Source organism: Mobula hypostoma, chromosome 23, assembly GCF_963921235.1.
Source record: "Mobula hypostoma chromosome 23, sMobHyp1.1, whole genome shotgun sequence".
In the NCBI taxonomy this organism is placed as follows: Eukaryota; Metazoa; Chordata; class Chondrichthyes; order Myliobatiformes; family Myliobatidae; genus Mobula; species Mobula hypostoma.
The window spans coordinates 57247677-57265063 of NC_086119.1; the positions used below are offsets into that span (position 1 = coordinate 57247677).

Sequence of the window (17387 nt, forward strand, 5' to 3'; positions counted from 1 at the left end):
GACCAGCATTAGGACCAATGTGGGAGCAGGACAGAGTGGTGCAGAGGTTCAATTATAAACAGCCCTGGTGGCCACACTGCTGATCAACACGCTAAAGGCAGAAAATGCTCCATCAGGTGGGTGCGGGGAGAAGACAATGCATGAGAAGCTCGGTGTCTAATGTTTCAATTCCCAGCACCCTGACTCCTCAGCATATGCCGTGGAGAATGTAGGCTGTGGACCCTGTGCTGTCTGTCACCCTAACCTGTGACAACAGAGCCCACATCGGCCCACTTTGCTGAGAGGACTCACCAGGCCCCTGACTTCGGGTCCGAACATTTGCTTGTAGACACAGTCCTGGCCCTCCAGGTTATAGACGTGGCCCTTTACCCGGAAGGTGGTGTCGGCCACTGGAGAATGCCAGGTGGATACGAAGCTGCTACCAAAGGCTGGTGAGGCAAACACACGGTGCTGCCTCGGATGGTGTATTGGATCCGGCTCCATAAACTGACGCTCCGCTGTAAGGCAAGGAACAAACGGTCACTGAGGATCAGCTCGTGCCTGTTCACATGAAGTACTGATAGGAATCCACTGTCTCCAGCTCAGCTCGTACACATACCAGAGGTTCGAGTGTCAAACTAGAAACCTAAACACAACCTGAACTGGACAGCCAGACTTCTCCCAGGGCAGAAATGGCTAATGTGAGAGGGCATAACTTTACGGTGATTGGAGGACAGTATATTGGAGAGGGGTGGGGGGAGAATGTCAGAGGCAAGATTTTTAAACATATATAAAAAAGGCAGAGCTCCGGGTGCTTGGAACACCCTGCCAAGGGTGATGGCGGTGGCGGATACATTAGGGACATTTAAGAAACACTTATACAAGCACAGGGAGTTTAGAAAAATTGAGGGCTCTATAGGAGGGAAGGGTTAGATTTCATCAACAGCCCCAGGGTCTGTACTGTGTCGTATTGTTCTCTGCTCCAAGTTTGTCTGACAATCATCGAAGGGAAGTGGGCAGGTGGATTTTAATATGATTATTTCACAGAGCAGCAGTTTCCTCTTCAGGGAACACCACAGACTCTGATGACCGGGTAAATCTTCACTGGCATCTATGGGGAGCTGCTGTTCACAAGACGTGAGGTGCCCGCTCTGTTTTCTGGTGGGGCTCAGTCACAGTACAGTTGCAAAAGGTTTGCAACATCCCGTTGGATGGAGATTCACTAAAGGATCTTCAAACTTGAGAATGAAACTGAGACACACACAAAAATATTGCTGGAGGAACTCAGCAGGTCGGGCAGCATCTATTGAGGTGAATAAAGAATTGATGTTTTGAGCCAAGATAATTCATCAGGACCAGCAAGGAAGTCAGCAGAAGCCAGAATAAGATGGGAAGGGAGAAATTACTGGAAGTTGGAGAACTTGATGTTCATGCCATCGAGCTTTTATTTGAGATACAGCACAGTAACAGGCCACCCAATTAACCTACCAACTCAGCAACAAGTATACGTCTTTGGATGCTGCCGAGGGAATAACTCACCAGGGCACAGCCGCAGTGGCCATGCTAGTGGCTGTGGCAGTGTAGCCAGCTCGGAGACTCAGCAGGGAAGGATAAAGTTAGGCAGTGCTGTAGTGATAAGGGACTGTTTAGGAGACAGACAGGAGAATCTGTGGCCTCAAAAACAAAAACACAAGGGTAGTGTGTTGCCTCCCTGGTGCTAGAGTTCAGGACGTAGCAGAGCAGCTGCAGGAGATTGCAAAGGGAGCTGGAAAAGGCACGTAATGAGGATAATGGCACAATTGTAATGGGGGACTTCAATATGCAAAGGGATTGGGAAAATCAGGTTGGTGTGGGATCATAAGAGAGGGAATTTGTTGAATGCCTACGAGACGGCTTTTTAGAGCAGCTTGTGTTTGAGCCTCCTCAGGGAAAGGCCACCTTAGATCGCATGTTGTGTAATAACCCAGATCTTATTAGGGAGCTTAACATAAAGGTGATTATATGATTGAATTCATAATGCATTTTGAGAGGGAGAAGCAAAGCTCACATGTATCTGTATCACAATGGAATAAAGGGAATTACAGATGCATGAGCGAGGAGCTCGCCCAGGCAGTGGCAGGGATGACGGCAGAGCAGAGATGGCTGAAGTTTCTGGAAATAGCTCACAAAGCGCAGGATAGACATGTTCCACAGAAGTAGTTCTCAAATGGCAGGGGTAGGTGACCCACGGCTGACAGAGTTTAGGAAGACTACATAAAAGCTAAGGGAAGGGCTTATACGGTAGCAAAAGTGAGTAGGAAGTTGGATGATTGCAAAGCTTTTAAAATCCAACTCAAGGCAACTAAAAAAGCTATTAGAAGGGAAAACATGAAATACGAGGGCAAACTGTCCAATAATATAAAGCAGAATACAATTTTTTTCCAGTTATATAAAGAGTTAAAGGGAGGAGAGAGTTGATATTGGACCACTGGAAAATGAAGCTGGTGAGGTAGTAATGGGAGACAAAGAAATGGCAGGTAAATTTAATGTATACTTTGCATCTGTCTTCACTGTGGAAGACACTAGCAGTGTGCCAGAGGTTCATGAAGGTCAGGAAGCAGGAGTGACTGACATTACTGTTACAAAGGAACAAGTGCTAGGGAACCTTGAAGGATAAGTCAGCTGGACCAGGTGGACTACATCTCAGAGTCCTGAGAGAGGTTGCTGAAGAGATAATGGATGCATTGGTCATGACCTTTCAAGAATCACTTGATTCTGGCATGGGCGTGGAGGACTAGAAGTTTGCAAATGTCACTCCACTCTTTAAGAAGAGAGAAAGGCAAAAGAAAGGAAATTATAGGCCAGTTAGCCTAACCTCAGTGGTTGGGAAAGTGTTAGAGTCTATTATTAAGGATGAGGTTTCAGGATACTTGGAGACTAATGATAAAATAAGTCAAAGTCAGCATGGTTTCTGTAAAGGGAAATCATGCCTGACAAATTACTGTTAAGAGTTCTTCAAGGAAGTAACAAGCAGGGTGGACAAAGGAGAGGCAGTAGTTGTCACTTGCACTGATTGCCAGAAGGTGTTTGATAAGGTGCCACACATGAGGCTGCTTAACAAGATACAGGTTTCCCCCGCCATCCGAAGGTAGAGCGTTCCTATGAAACGGTTCGTAAGCCGGAATGTCGTAAAGCGAAAAAGCAATTACCATTTATTTATATGGGAAAATTGTGTGAGTGTTCACAGACCCAAAAATAATCTACCAAATCATGCCAAATAACACATAAAACCTAAAATAACAGTAACATATAGTAAAAGCAGGAATGATATGATAAATACACAGCCTATATAAAGTTGAAATATTTTTCCACAATCATTGCTGGCACTGTTCTCCGTAGCGAAAATCTCACACAAGCGCTCTTGGCAGAAGATCTCATGCAAGCACTGTTGGCAAAAACACTCTCTCCAGTAACCTTTAAGCTATGAAGCTGCCAAATCATACCAAATAACACATAAAAATACACAGCCTATATAAAGTAGAAATAATGTATGTGTGTAGTATCACTTAGCGGAATCCGGAATATAACAGAGCACACTGATGATGGTGTGTTAGACTGAGTCGTCGGAGTTTGGGTGGTGCAGTGGTCCCCACCCTCCGGGCAGCGAACCAATACCGATCCGTGAAGCATGCAGGGGTACAGCGGTAGCCGGGAGACACACAGCACATCTTTAAGAAAAAAGTCTAAATACACATGCTAATTAATTACGTGCTGGGCGGCACCTAATTAACGTGTTTATTTCGGCTTTTTTCTTAAAGATGTGCTGTGTGCCTCCCGGCTACCGCTGCATTTTCCGCGAATCGGTATCTGTCCGCGGCCCGGGTGTTGGGGTGGTGGGACACTGGGGTGTCATCTCATCGTCAATCAGGGCAGGCAGGTCATCTTCTTCTATGTCTGCCTGCCTCGATGTTGAAGGTCAAGGTTCGTCATCTGCTGTGGCTGATGTGGAAAGCTTGTTTGACTGCTGAGCCTCGCGCATTTTTCTATCATATAGTTCTTTGTAAGGACTCAAACCATCCTGCAAATATCCCCTAAACCGACGTACCCTTTCAAAATTAAAGTTGTACTTTATCATTGCAGCGAAAATCTCACACAGTTGCTTCACGTTCAGTTCCTGGACAACTTCACCTTCGGTCCATTTGCTACTGCATTCGGTTTCGATTGTTATCCTTTTCCTCTTGCAATTGCATCAGCTCTTCATCTATCAGCTCTTGGTCATGGAATGCCAAAACCTCTTCAACATCACCTTCGTCAACTTCCACAAGCCAAACTCACTTTGTCCTTACTTCAGTCATCACGATCGAAACGCTTAATTGTGTCTAGTTTTACGCTAAGTGTAACACCCTTACGAGCTCTTTCAGGCTTTTCTGATACCTTAGAACTCATCTCGCTAACGGCTGCTCACAGGCACGTGTTTAAGCAATGCCGGCTAGAATGCAGTTCCGAATCCGGGGGAGAGCGGCTGCTCGGGGCACAGGCTGATTTTTTATCGCGCGCTGCCGTTCTTTGTAACAGTGAAAACACCTTCTGTTAGCAAAAACAGGGAACTAATGTAGGTTTTTTGTAACAGTGAGGTTTCGTAAAGTGAACGTTCAAAAAGCGGGGGACACCTACAATTTCTATGGTGTTACAGGAAAGATACTGGCATGGATAGCGGAATGGCTGACAGGCAGGAGGCAGCGAGTGGGAATAAAAGGGGCCTTTTCTGGTTGGCTGCCAGTGACTCGTGGTGTTCCTCAGGGGTCAGTATTGGGACCACTACTTTTCACATTGTTAATGGTTTAGATAATGGAATTGACGGCTTTGTGGCAAAGTTTGCAGATGATAGAGACAGGTGGAGATGTAGGTAGTGCTGAGGAAGCAATGCGATTGCAGCAGGACTTAGACAAATTAGAAGGATGGGCTAAAAAAAGTGGCAGATGTAATAGCGTCCGGAAATGTACGCTGATACATTTTGGTCAAAGGAATGATGATGCAGAATATTATCTAAATGGGGAGAAGGTTCAAACATCAGAGGTGCAGAGGGTATTAGGAGTCCTCGTGCAAGACTCCCAGAAAGTTAATTGACAGGTTGAGTCTGTGGTAAAGAAGGCAAATGCAATGTTGGCATTTATTTCAAAGGGAATAGAATATAAAAGCAAGGAGATAATGCTGAGCCTTTATAAGACACTATTCAGGCCGCACTTGGAGTATTGTCAACAGTTCTGGGCCCCATATCTCAGAAAGGATGTGTTGTCATTGGAGAGAGTCCAGAGGAGGTTCACGAGGATGATTCCAGGAATGAAGGGGTTAACAAATGAGGAGCATTTGGCAGCTTTGGGCCTGTACTCACTGGAATTTAGAAGAATGCAGGAAGATCTCATTGAAACCTACTGAATACTGAAAGGACTGTATAGAGTGGATGAGGAGAGGATGTTTCCTTTGGTGGGGGTATCCAGAACTAGAGGGCACAGTCTCAAAATTGAGGGGCGACCTTTCAGAACAGAGGTAAGGAGAATTTTTTTTTTAGCCAGAGAGTAGTGAATGTGTGGAATGCCCTGCCACAGACTGTGGTGGAGGCCAAGTCCATGGGTATATTTTAGGTGGAAGTTGATAGTTTCCTGATCGTTGGGGCATCAAAGGATATGGTGAGAAGGCATGTGTATGGGGATGAGTCGGATCCGGGATCAGCCATGATCACAAGATCACACGACAAAGGAGCAGAAGTGGGCCATTTAGCCCATCAAGTCTGCTCCGCCACTCCACCATGAGCTAAACTATTCTCCCATCTAGTTCCAATTTCCGGCTTTCTCCCCATACCCCTTGATACCCTGACTAATTAGATACCTGTCAATCTCCTCCTTAAACACCCTCAATGATCGGGCCTCCACAGCTGTATGTGGCAACGAATTCCATAAATCCACGACCTTCTGGCTAAAAAAATTTCTCCTCATCTCTGTTTTAACTGGGTACCCTCTAATTCTAAGACTGTGGCCTCTTGTCCTGGACTCACCCACCAAGGGAAACAGCCATTCCACATCAACTCTGTCCAACCCTTTCAACATTCAAAATGTTTCTATGAGATCCCCTCTCATTCTTCTACACTGTAATGAATACAGTCCAAGAGCCGACAAACGCTCCTCATATGTTAGCCCCTGCATTCCAGGAATCATCCTCGTAAATCGGTGAGGTAATAACGGGGGAAAAATGGAATGGAGTAGTAGATTTGATGAGCTGAATGGCCTAATTTTGCTCTTATGTTCTTATATTTTCAAAGGGAAAGGGATAGAGGTCGTAGCGCATATTGGCACTAACGACATAGGCAGAAAACTCTACAGTGAGTATGTAGAGTTAGGAAAGAGGCTGAAGAGGAGGACTACCAAGGTAGTAATCTCCTTGGAAGTTTAGTGCAGGTAGGAATGGGACGATAGCAGAGGTGAATGAATGAGCAGCTCGGGAGATGGTGCAAGGGGCAGGGTTTCAAATTCGCGGATCATTCAAACCTCTTCTGGGGGAAGGGGTGATCTGTACAAAAGGGACAGATATCCTGGCCAGGAGGTTGGCTAGTGCTACTCAGGAGGGTTTAAACTAGTTTTGCAGGGACCTGGGAACTGGAGCACCGGGTCAATAAGGGAAAGATCGGACAGGAATGTAGATGTCAGGAGGAGAATTGAAACAATAGGTTTAATGGCTTGGATAGTTTGAAATGTATGTAATTTAATGCAAATGAGTAAAGATGATAAAAGAGCATGGATCAGTGACATGGAACCATGATGTGGTCATGACAGAAATTTGCTTGGGGGGTGGCTGGGATGGGTGATTAATGTACTAGGTTTACAAAGTTTTAGCAAAGATAGAGAAGGAAGTAAGGGTGGGAATGTTCTACTAGTCAGGGACAGTCACAGCTGTACTCGTAATGGAGGATTCAGAGACAGAGTCAAGAATAGGAAGGGTGCAGTCACACTGATGGGTTTGTAATACAGACCCTCAGCAGCCACAGGGACGTCGGGGGACAGATATGTAATTAGACTGAGGAAATGTGTGAAAATAACAGGGTTGCTGTTATGGGAGATTTAAAACTTCCCCAATATAAACTGGGACCTCCTTAGTACAAGGAGACTAGGTGGGACAGAATTCGTTAACTGTATTCACAGGGATTTATTAATCAATTATGTGGACATCCAACAAGAGGAGGTGCCGTACTGGCTCTGGTGTTGGATAATGAGCCTGGTCAGGTGACTGACCTTTCAGTGGGAGAGCAGCTCGGAAGCAGTGACCGCAACCCTTCAACTTTTAGGATAGTTCAGGACAGGCATGCTTCTTGCAGGAGAGTGTTAAATTGGAGTAGGACAAACTACAAGGGCATTAGGCAGGAAGTAAGAGTTAATTGGTAACATCTTTTTTCCGCCAAGTGCACAACAGAGATGTGGAGGGTGTTTAAAGATCAATTGCTGAACACACGAAAGGCAGGCTCCTGTTAGAAGGAAGGACGGGGATGGAGAGAGAGAACCTCCCATCTCCAGAGAGGTTATGAATTTAGTCAAGAAAAAGGAAAAGTATGTAAAGCTTTGGAAGTTAGGATCAAACGGAGCACACAGATGATAAAGAAGCCAGAAACAAACTAAAGAGGGGAATTAGGAAGCCGGGAGGGGGCATGAAAAGTCCTTGGCAAGTAGAATTAAGGTGAATTCCAAGGCATTCTATGCATACATCAAGTAAGAGGATAACTAGGGCGAGGGCAGGACCACTCAAGGAGAAACATCTGCTAGGATGCTGTGTATGTGAGTGAGGTACTTAATGGGTACTTTGCTTTGGTATTTACCAAGGAAAAGGACATGGAGGACCAGGAGATCAGCACGTTTAGAGGTCAAGGAGGAGGAAGTGTTGTGCCTATGAGTATTAAATTGGACAATCCCCAGGGCTTGATGGGATTTACCCCAGGTTATTGAAGGAGGCAACAGATGAGACTGCTGGACCCTCGACCAGCATCTTCCTGTCCTCTCTAGGCACTGGCAAGGTCCTGGAGGACTGGCAAATGCTGAATGTTGTACCTCTATTTAAGAAGGGAACAAGGGAAAATTATGGAAACTATAGACCAGTGAGTCTCACATCAGTTGTAGGGAAATTGCTAGAGAAAGTTCTTAGGGATAGGATACATGAGCATTTGGAAACCCAGGGGGAGCCAGCATGGCTTTGTGTGGGGCAGTTCATGCCTTACCAACTTGATTCCGTTTCGTAAGGTGTTTGACAAAGTTGCTCACGGGAGGTTAATCCGGAAGATTAAGATGCATGGGGTCCACGGTGAACTGGCTGTTTGGATCTAGAACTGCTTTGTGCATAGAAGACAGACGGTCGTGGTTGAGGGGACACTGAAGCTGGAGGTCTGTAATAAATGGTGTTCAGCTGTCTGTGATCTATATAAATGGCCTGGATGAAAATATAGATGGGTTCCTAAGTTTGCTGATGATACCAAGATTGGCGTCGTGGATAATGTAGAAGACTGGCAAGAATACAGTGCAACCTAGATCAATTGCAGATATGGGCAGAGAAATGACAGATGGAGCTTAACCCAGATAGCTGTGAGGTGTTGCACCTTGGTGGGGCAAATGCAGGGAGACAGAACACTGTTAAGGGCAAGACCCTTAACAGTGTTGCCGAGCAGAGAGATCCTGGGGTCCAATTTCATAGCTCTGTGAAAGTGGCTACACAGGTTGATAGAGTGGTTAAGTCTTATGGAATGCTTGCTTTTAGTAGTCGAGGCATTGAGTTTGAAAGTCAAGAAGTTATTTTGCAAATTTATAAAGTTCTGGTTAGGGCCCATCAGGAGTATTGCGTTCAGTTCTGATTGCCCCACTGTAGAAAGAATGCGAAGGCTTTGGAGAGGGTGCAGAGGAGGTTCACCACGACGCTGCCTGGTTTAGAGGGCATGCACCATCACGAGAGGCTGGATAAACCTGGGCTGTTTTCTCTGAGAAGTGGAGGCTGAGGGGATATCAGACAGAGGTTTATAAGATTATGAGAGGCACAGATAGAGCAGAAACAGTAACTTTTTCCCAGAGTAGAAATGTCTAATACCAGAGGGTATGCATTGAAGGTGAGAGGGGGCATGTTCAAAGGAGATTTGAGGGGCAAGTTTTTTTTTAAACTCAGTGATGGATGCCTGGAATGTGCTGCCTGGTATGGTGGCAGAGGCAAATGTACTTTAGGCTTTTAAGAGCTGTTTACATAGGCACACAAATGTGAACAAGATGGAGGGATATGGACATTGTGTAGGTAGGAGGGATTCATTTACTGGGGATTTTTGATTTACTTTTTAGTTAGCACAACACTGTGGACTGAAGGGCCTGATCCTGTACTGTACTGTTCTAACGAGTATGTCTTTGGAATGAAAACATAGAAAACCTACAGCACAATACAGACCCTTTGGCCCACGAAGTTGTGCCGAACAGGTCCCTACCTTAGAAATCACTAGGGTTACCCATAGCCCTCTATTTTTCTAAGCTCCACGTACCTATCCAAAAGTCTCTTAAAATACCCTATCGTATCCACCTCCACCACCATTGCCAGCAGCCCATTCCACGCACTCACCACTCTCTGCGTAAAAAACTTACCCCTGACATCTCCTCTGTACCTACTCCCCAGCACCTTAAACCTGTGTCCTCTTGTGGCAACCATTTCAGCCCTGGGAAAAAGCCTCTGACTATCCACATGATCAATGCCCCTCATCATCTTATACACCTCTATCAGGTCACCTCTCATCCTCCGTCGCTCCAAGGAGAAAAAGCTGAGTTCACTCAACCTATTCTCATAAGGCATGCTTCCCAATCCAGGCAACATCCTTGTAAACCTCCTCTGCACCCTTTCTATGGTTTCCACATCCTTCCTGTAGTGAGGCGACCAGAATTGAGCACAGTACTCCAAGTGGGCTCTATCCAGGGTCCTATATAGCTGCAACATTACCTCTCAGCTCTTAAACTCAATCCCATGATTGATGAAGGCCAATGCACTGTATGTCTTCTTAACAACAGAGTCAACCTGCACAGCTGCTTTGAGCATCCTATGGACTCGGACCCCAAGATCCCTCTGATCCTCCACACTGCCAAAAGTCTGAGCATTAATGCTATGTTCTGCCATCATATTTGACCTACCAAAAGGAACCACTTCACACTTATCTGGGTTGAATTCCATCTGCCACTTCTCAGCCCAGTTTTGCATCCTACCAATGTCCCGCTGTAACTTCTGACAGCCCTCCACACTATCCACAACACCTCCAATCTTTGTGTCATCAGCAAACTTACTAACCCATCCCTCCACTTGTGGGAATGTGGGAAGTAACTGGGACTCACATGGTCGTGGGGAAAGTGACACGAACTCCTTACAGACAGTGGTGAAGATGTACCCACAGAGCCAGTGCTGGAATAGTGTTATGCTGACAGCTATGCTACCATGACGTCAACCTCTCCCCCACACACCCACCCCACCCCGACCCGAACCCTGTGGCCTCCTCATGGCAGACATCAGAATGGGAAAGTAAAGTCAAACTGAAATGGTTGGCAACCAGGAGATCCTGCCTTTTGTAATGCACAGAGCAAAGGTGGTCAGCACAACAGTCACCCAACCTGCGACCCAGAGCACAGCAGTGACCCAGCCTGTGATACAGAGCACAACAGTCACCCAACCTGTGATGTAGAGGAGGCCTCTGAACATTGAACTGTGATCTCCTTTTCTGCTCTACCAGTCTTGGGGTACTGGTTCCACAAACACCAGAAAGGCAGGACCATGGAAAGACAGTATTAGAGGTGCAGGGGAAGCAGAGAGTGGAATCACTAACACCATGAGAAGACATCATAGCAGTCTGACCAACCCAGAGAGATAGAACATTGGCTGTAACACCTTCCAGCTCAATGGAGCATTTACATCCACTGAACCCCCAGGAACCCTTCCCTGGGGACCTTGGTTACACATCTACAACAGGTCAGCTAGAGGACTGGCAGTACTGTAGACGTCATAGGAGCAGGGACAGGTTAGAAAGGAATGGGCTCACAAAGATCCACACCACACTCACCACAACACTCCTTACCTTCCTTGATCATGTCGGCAAGGTTGGGCTGGCTATAGACCTTGGCCACTCGATACACCATCAATGCATTCTTGGGGCTGACAAGATCAGTGCGCAAAGCCCGATTGAGGAAGCTTTGGAAGAGTTTTGTGAACATTAGCAAGTTGTCCTGTACAAAGGAGGCCCTGTGACACAGAAAGCAAGGTTAGGATAGGATGTAGGCAGGTACCACTGCCCTGCATCTGCCCAGGTACCACTGCCCTGCATCTGCCTCAGTTCAAGAGTGGATGAGAAAACATATGAACAATCTAAGGGGGGGGGAGAAGGAGGGGACAGTGGGAATCCAACCATTTCATATTGCTGGATGGATCCCAACTGCTGTCAGTGGACTACCCTATCAGGGTCACAATTCCTTCTCTGGCTGTGGTGAGAAAAGGGAGCTCTCCACAGATACTAGTGGACTTCTCTGGGGGGCATCCTATTCCACACTGGTAGCCCTCTGACGGGGTTGTGGGCGGGATAGATTAAAAAGGCAATGGTGTAAAATCAGGGTGGAAGTTAGGCAGTAACAGGAAGCTTAGATGTAGAAAGTTCTATAAAAAATGATCAGAGAGTGATGTTGGAGAAGAGGCAGGAAGTAGCAAGGCGAGGTTAACTGATTAAATCTGGGATCAGAGAGGGAAACAGACCCTTCAGCTATGCTGACCAATTTACCACAATATTCCCATCCCAATGCTCCATCAATCCTATTTTATTTTCATCATCTCCCCTCCGGATTCTGCTACCAACTTACACACCCAGGGAAAGTTAACAGCAGCTCACTAAAGCTGGCTGTCTGGCTGTGTGACAGCAGCACCTCCAGATGTTCCATCGTGCCCAGTGTCTCTCTGGGCACACGTGGACATCTGGGCATTTTATTGTGGGGCTGAAGGAGGGCAATGGATCGGGGCATTTCAGTCGCTAGAGTAACCACAAATATAGTTGAAAAGTTTAATGCAATTATGCAATAGGAGGACACAGCTTGATATCTTCAGTTTAAGCCAAGTTAGAAAGGTTTATTCATATCTATGGGCAGCCGTGAACCCTGCCCTCCAGAGACTATTTACAAAGGTAAACCAATTCACTAAGAAAATATAGTCTGCACAAAATTATCCATCGTCACTGAAAGGATGTGAACTAACATCAACATCCCTTCATAGGCCAAGGACCCCAGCACCCAGAACCTTGTCATTGTTCAGCCTGTTACACTGGGCAGCTTCATCTCTCAGCTGTCTGAGCCAAAACACACACTATTCCAAGCTCTGTCCAGGCACAGAACATCAGATATACTGAGGAAATATTTAATCACATGCTCAGAGAGAGCCTCCATGAAGAAATGCAACATCCCCACAACCGCAAACTCCTGGAAATCTCCAGCTCACATCCACAAAGTGGAGAAATATTCAGAATGGTGCTGGGAACTTTGACACAGAAGATTTATGTCACCATATAGTCTATCCACCTGCCCGCCCCATTGGATGAAGAGTCGTTTTCCCACATTAGACCACAAGACAAAGGAGCAGAATTAGGCCATTTGGCCCATCGAGTCTGCTCCATTTCATCATCACTGATCCAATTTTTCTCTCAGCCCCAATCTCCAGTCTTCTCCCCGTATCCCTTCATGCCCTGACCAATCAAGAATCTATACACTTCTGCCTTAAATATACATAAAGACTTGGCCTCCACAGCTGTCTGTGGCAAAGAATTCCACAGATTCACAACTCTCAGGCTAAAGAAATTCCTCCTTATCTTTGTTAATGCCTCCGAAATCTCTCCAGCTACTTTCTTCAGAACCCAAGGGTGCATTCCATCAGGTCCAGGAGATTTATCCACCCTCAGACCATTCAGCTTCCTGAGCAACTTCTCAGTTGTAATTTTCACTGCACAAACTTCACTTCCCTGACACTCTTGAATGTCCAGTATACTGCAGATGTCTTCCACTGTGAAGAGTGATGCAGAATACCCATTCAGTTCCTCTGCCATCTCTGCTTCTCATTACAATATCCCCAGTGTCATTTTCTATTGGTCCTATATCCTCCCGGGAGGGCGGAGAAGCGGCCACTTCGGTGACGAATATCTGTTATCTGTCAAGTAGAGGACCATGCACAATCCTGATTTGATGGAGACAGACATGAGAGCACAGCGGAACATCTGAAAAACTTCTGAAATGCCTGCTTTGCTTCCACTGCTACTGTGTGGTAACCAGAATCTCCGGAGTTGAAGGCCCCGAAATCCTCGGCTTTGCGTGTTTCAGCGGCCGGGGAGAGGTCGAAGGCGCTCAGCAGGCTGTATCAGAGAGGCTGGTCGGAAGCTTGGAGTTTTCGGATGGACGGACTCATTGTCGGCTGTGCTCAGCTGCTTCCAAGGCATCGGCAAGTTGACGGTGCCTGGAGGTTTATGGCAGGGAGTTTCTCCCTTCTGCTGCCTGCTATCGGGGACTTGGGAGTCCATCGACTCGGGACTTTGAGATTTTTTTTTACTGTGCCCATGGTCTGTTCTTCATCAAATTATGGTATTGCTTTGCACTGCTGTAACTATATGTTATAATTATGTGGTTCTGTCAGTGTTAGTCTTTGGTCTGTCTTGTTTTCTCTGCTATCACTCCGGAGAAACATTGTATCATTTCTTAATGCATGTATGCATTTCTAAATGACAATAAAAGAGGACTGAGTGTTCTCATAATCTAATCTAATCTCCCCTCAACCCTTTTTTACCCTTTATATACTTAAAAAAGCTTTTAGTATCTTCTTTGATATTAGACACCAGCTACCCTTTATAATTCATGTTTTCCTTCCTAATGACCTTCTTATTGCAAGTTTTTAAAATCTCCCCAATCCTCTATCTTCCCACTAGCTTTGGCTTCCTTGTATGCCCTCTCTTTTGCTTTTAGTTTAGCTCGGACTTCACTTGTCAGCCACGATAGTGTCCTTCTTTCATTCGATAATTTCTTCTTATTTGGAATATATCTATCTTGCACTTCCCTCATTTTTTGCAGAGATTCCAGCCACTGCTTTAACCTTCAGGGAACCCTGCACAAGGACTCCCAAGACCCTTTGCAGCTCAGTTTTTTGTATTTCGTCTCCACTTAAATGTATTCCATCTGCCATTTCTTTGCCCATTCTCCTGATCGGTCCAAGTCTTTCTGTAGCCTCTCTACTTCTTCAAAACTATCTTCCCCTCCACCTGTCTTCATATTGTCTGCAAACTTTGCAACAAAGCCATCAATTCCATCATCCAAATCATTGACATATAAAAAGAATCAGTCCCAACGCAGATCCCTGTGCAACACCACTAGTCACTGGCAGCCAAAAAGAAAACGTTCCTTTTGCCTCCTGCCAATTAGCCACTCCTTTATCCATGCTGGAATTATTCCTGTAATACCATGGGTTCGGAGCTTGATAATCAGCCTCATGTGCTGCACCTTGTCAAAGGCCTTCTGAAAATCCAAGTACACATCAATCAATACTCCTTTGTCTATCCTGCTTGTTACTTTTTCCAAAGAATTCCAACAGATTTGTCAGGCAAGATTTTCCCTTGAGGAAACCATGCTAACTACAGCCTATAGGTTTCATCATGACACTTATAGGGGTGTATTATAGACCACCTAATGGGGACCGAGAACTGGAGGAGCAAATCTGTAAGGAGATAGCAGATATTTGTAGTAAGCACAAGGTTGTGATTGTGGGAGATTTTAATTTTCCACACATTGACTGGGAAGCCCATTCTGTAAAAGGGCTGGATGGTTTGGAGTTTGTCAAATGTGTGCAAGATAGTTTTTTTGAAGCAATACATAGAGGTACCAACTAGAGAAGGGGCAGTGTTGGATTTCCTGTTAGAGAATAAGATAGGGCAGGTGATGGAGGTATGCGTTGGGGAGCACTTCGGGTCCAGTGATCACAATACCATTAGTTTCAGTGTAATTATGGAGAAGGATAGGACTGGGCCCAGGGTTAAGATTTTTGATTGGAGAAAGGCTAACTTTGAGGAGATGCACAAGGGTTTAGAAGGAGTGGATTGGGACACTTTGTTTTAGGGGAAGAATGTAACAGAGAAATGGAGGTCATTTAAAGGTGAAATTTTGAGGGTACAGTATCTTTATGTTCCTGTTAGGTTGAAAGGAAAGGTTAAAAGTTTGAGAGAGCCATAGTTTTCAAGGGATATTGGAAACTTGGTTCGGATAAAGAGAGAGATCTACAAAAAATATAGGCAGCTTGGAGTAAATTAGGTGCTTGAGGAATATAAAGAATGTATAAAGAATCTTAAGAAAGAAATTAGAATAGCTAAAAGAAGATATGAGGCTGCTTTGGCAAGTAAGGTGAAAGTAAATCCAGAGGGTTTCTACAGTTATATTAATAGCAAAAGGATAGTGAGGGATAAAATTGGTTCCTTAGAGAATCAGAGTGGACGGCTATGTGCGAGCCAAAAGAGATGGGGGAGATTTTGAACAATTTCTTTTCTTCGGTATTCACTAAGGAGAAGGATACTGAATTGTGTAAGGTAAGGGAAACAAGAAGGGTAGTTATGGAAAGTATGACGATTAAAGAAGAGGAAGTACTGGCGCTTTTAAGGAATATAAAAGTGGATAAGTCTCCAGGTCCGGACAGGATATTCCCTAGGACCTTGAGGGAAGTTAGTGTGGAAATAGCAGGGGCTCTGACAGAAATATTTCAAATGTCATTAGAAACGGGGATGGTGCCGGAGGATTGGCGTATTGCTCATGTGGTTCCATTGTTTAAAAAGGGTTCTAAGAGTAAACCTAGCAATTATCAGCCTATGAGTTTGACATCAGTGGTGGGTAAATTGATGGAACGTATACTTAGAGGTGGTATATTATCTGGATAGACAGGGTCTGATTAGGAACAGTCAACATGGATTTGTGCGTGGAAGGTCATGTTTGACAAATCTTATTGAATTTTTTGATGAGGTTACTAGGAAAGTTGACAAGGGTAAAGCGGTGCATGTTGTCTATATGGACTTCACTAAGGCCTCTGACAAGGTTCCACACAGAAGGTTAGTTAGGAAGGTTCAATCGTTAGGTATTAACATCGAAGTAGTAAGATGGATTCAGCAGTGATTGGATGGGAGACGCCAGAGAGTAGTGGTGGATAACTGTGTGTCAGATTGGAGGAGGGTGTGTAGCAGTGTGCCTCAGGGATCTGTATTGGGTTCAATGTTGTTTGTCATATATATTAATGATCTGGATGATGGGGTGGTAAATTGGATGAGTAAGTATGCAGATGATACTAAGATAGGTGGAGTTGTGGATAATGAAGTTGGTTTTCAAAGCTTGCAGAGAGATTTAGGCCAGTTAGAAGAGTGGGCTGAAAGATGGTAGATAGAGTTTAATGCTGACAAATGTGAGGTGCTACATTTTGGTAGGACTAATCAAAATAGGACATACATGGTAAATGGTAGGGCATTGAAGAATGCAGTAGAACAGAGGGATCTAGGAATAATGGTGCATAGTTCCCTAAAGGTGGAATCTCATGTGGATAGGGTGGTGAAGAAAGCTTTTGGTATGCTGGCCTTTATAAATCAGAGCATTGAGTATAGGAGTTGGGATGTAATGTTGAAATTGTACAAGGCATTGGTGAGGCCAAGTTTGGAGTATTGTGTACACAAAATAGAGGGAGTACAGAGAAGGTTTACTAGAATGTTACCTGGGTTTCATCTCCTAAGTTACAGATAAAGGTTGAGGGGGGACTTGATAGAGGTATTTAAAATTTATGAGGGGGATAGATAGAGTTGACGTGGATAGCCTTTTTCCATTGAGAGTGGGGAAGATTCAAACAAGAGGACATGAGTTGAGAGTTAAAGGGTAAAAGTTTAGGTGTAACATGAGGGGGAACTTCTTTACTCAGAGAGTGGTAGCTGTGTGGAACGAGCTTCCAGCAGAAGTGGTAGAGGCAGGTTCGATGTTGTCATTTAAAGTTAAATTGGTTAGCTATATGGACAGGAAAGGAATAGAGGGTTATGGATGAGTGCAGGTCGCTGGGACTAGGTGAGAGTAAGAGTTTGGCACGGACTAGAAGGGCCGAGATGGCCTGTTCCTGTGCTGTAATTGTTATATGGTTATATATGTTCCTCCAAGTACCCTGAGATCTTATCTTAGTGATCAACTTCAACATCTTCCCAACCAGAGGTCAAACTGGCCTATAGGTTTGTTTCTTCTGTCTCCCCCTCTTCTTGAAGAGCGGGGTCACAGTCTTCCGAAGCCATTCCAGAATCTAGTGATTCTTGAAAGATCATTACAAATGCCTCACAATCTCTTCAGCCACCTCTTTCAGAATTC

General features: G+C 45.1%; 1 protein-coding gene across 2 annotated transcripts in view; it reads right to left on the reverse strand.

Annotated features, from left to right (window-relative positions):
- smpd4 (sphingomyelin phosphodiesterase 4) overlaps positions 1 to 17387 on the reverse strand; it is a 94343-nt gene that overhangs the window by 13330 nt on the left and 63626 nt on the right. For both annotated transcript variants that reach the window (XM_063031699.1, XM_063031698.1), the window contains 2 exons: positions 11078 to 11241; positions 292 to 497 (listed from right to left, as the gene is read on the reverse strand). In XM_063031699.1, coding sequence (XP_062887769.1) covers positions 292 to 497; positions 11078 to 11241 — 370 coding nt within the window. The remainder of the gene's footprint in view (positions 1 to 291; positions 498 to 11077; positions 11242 to 17387) is intronic.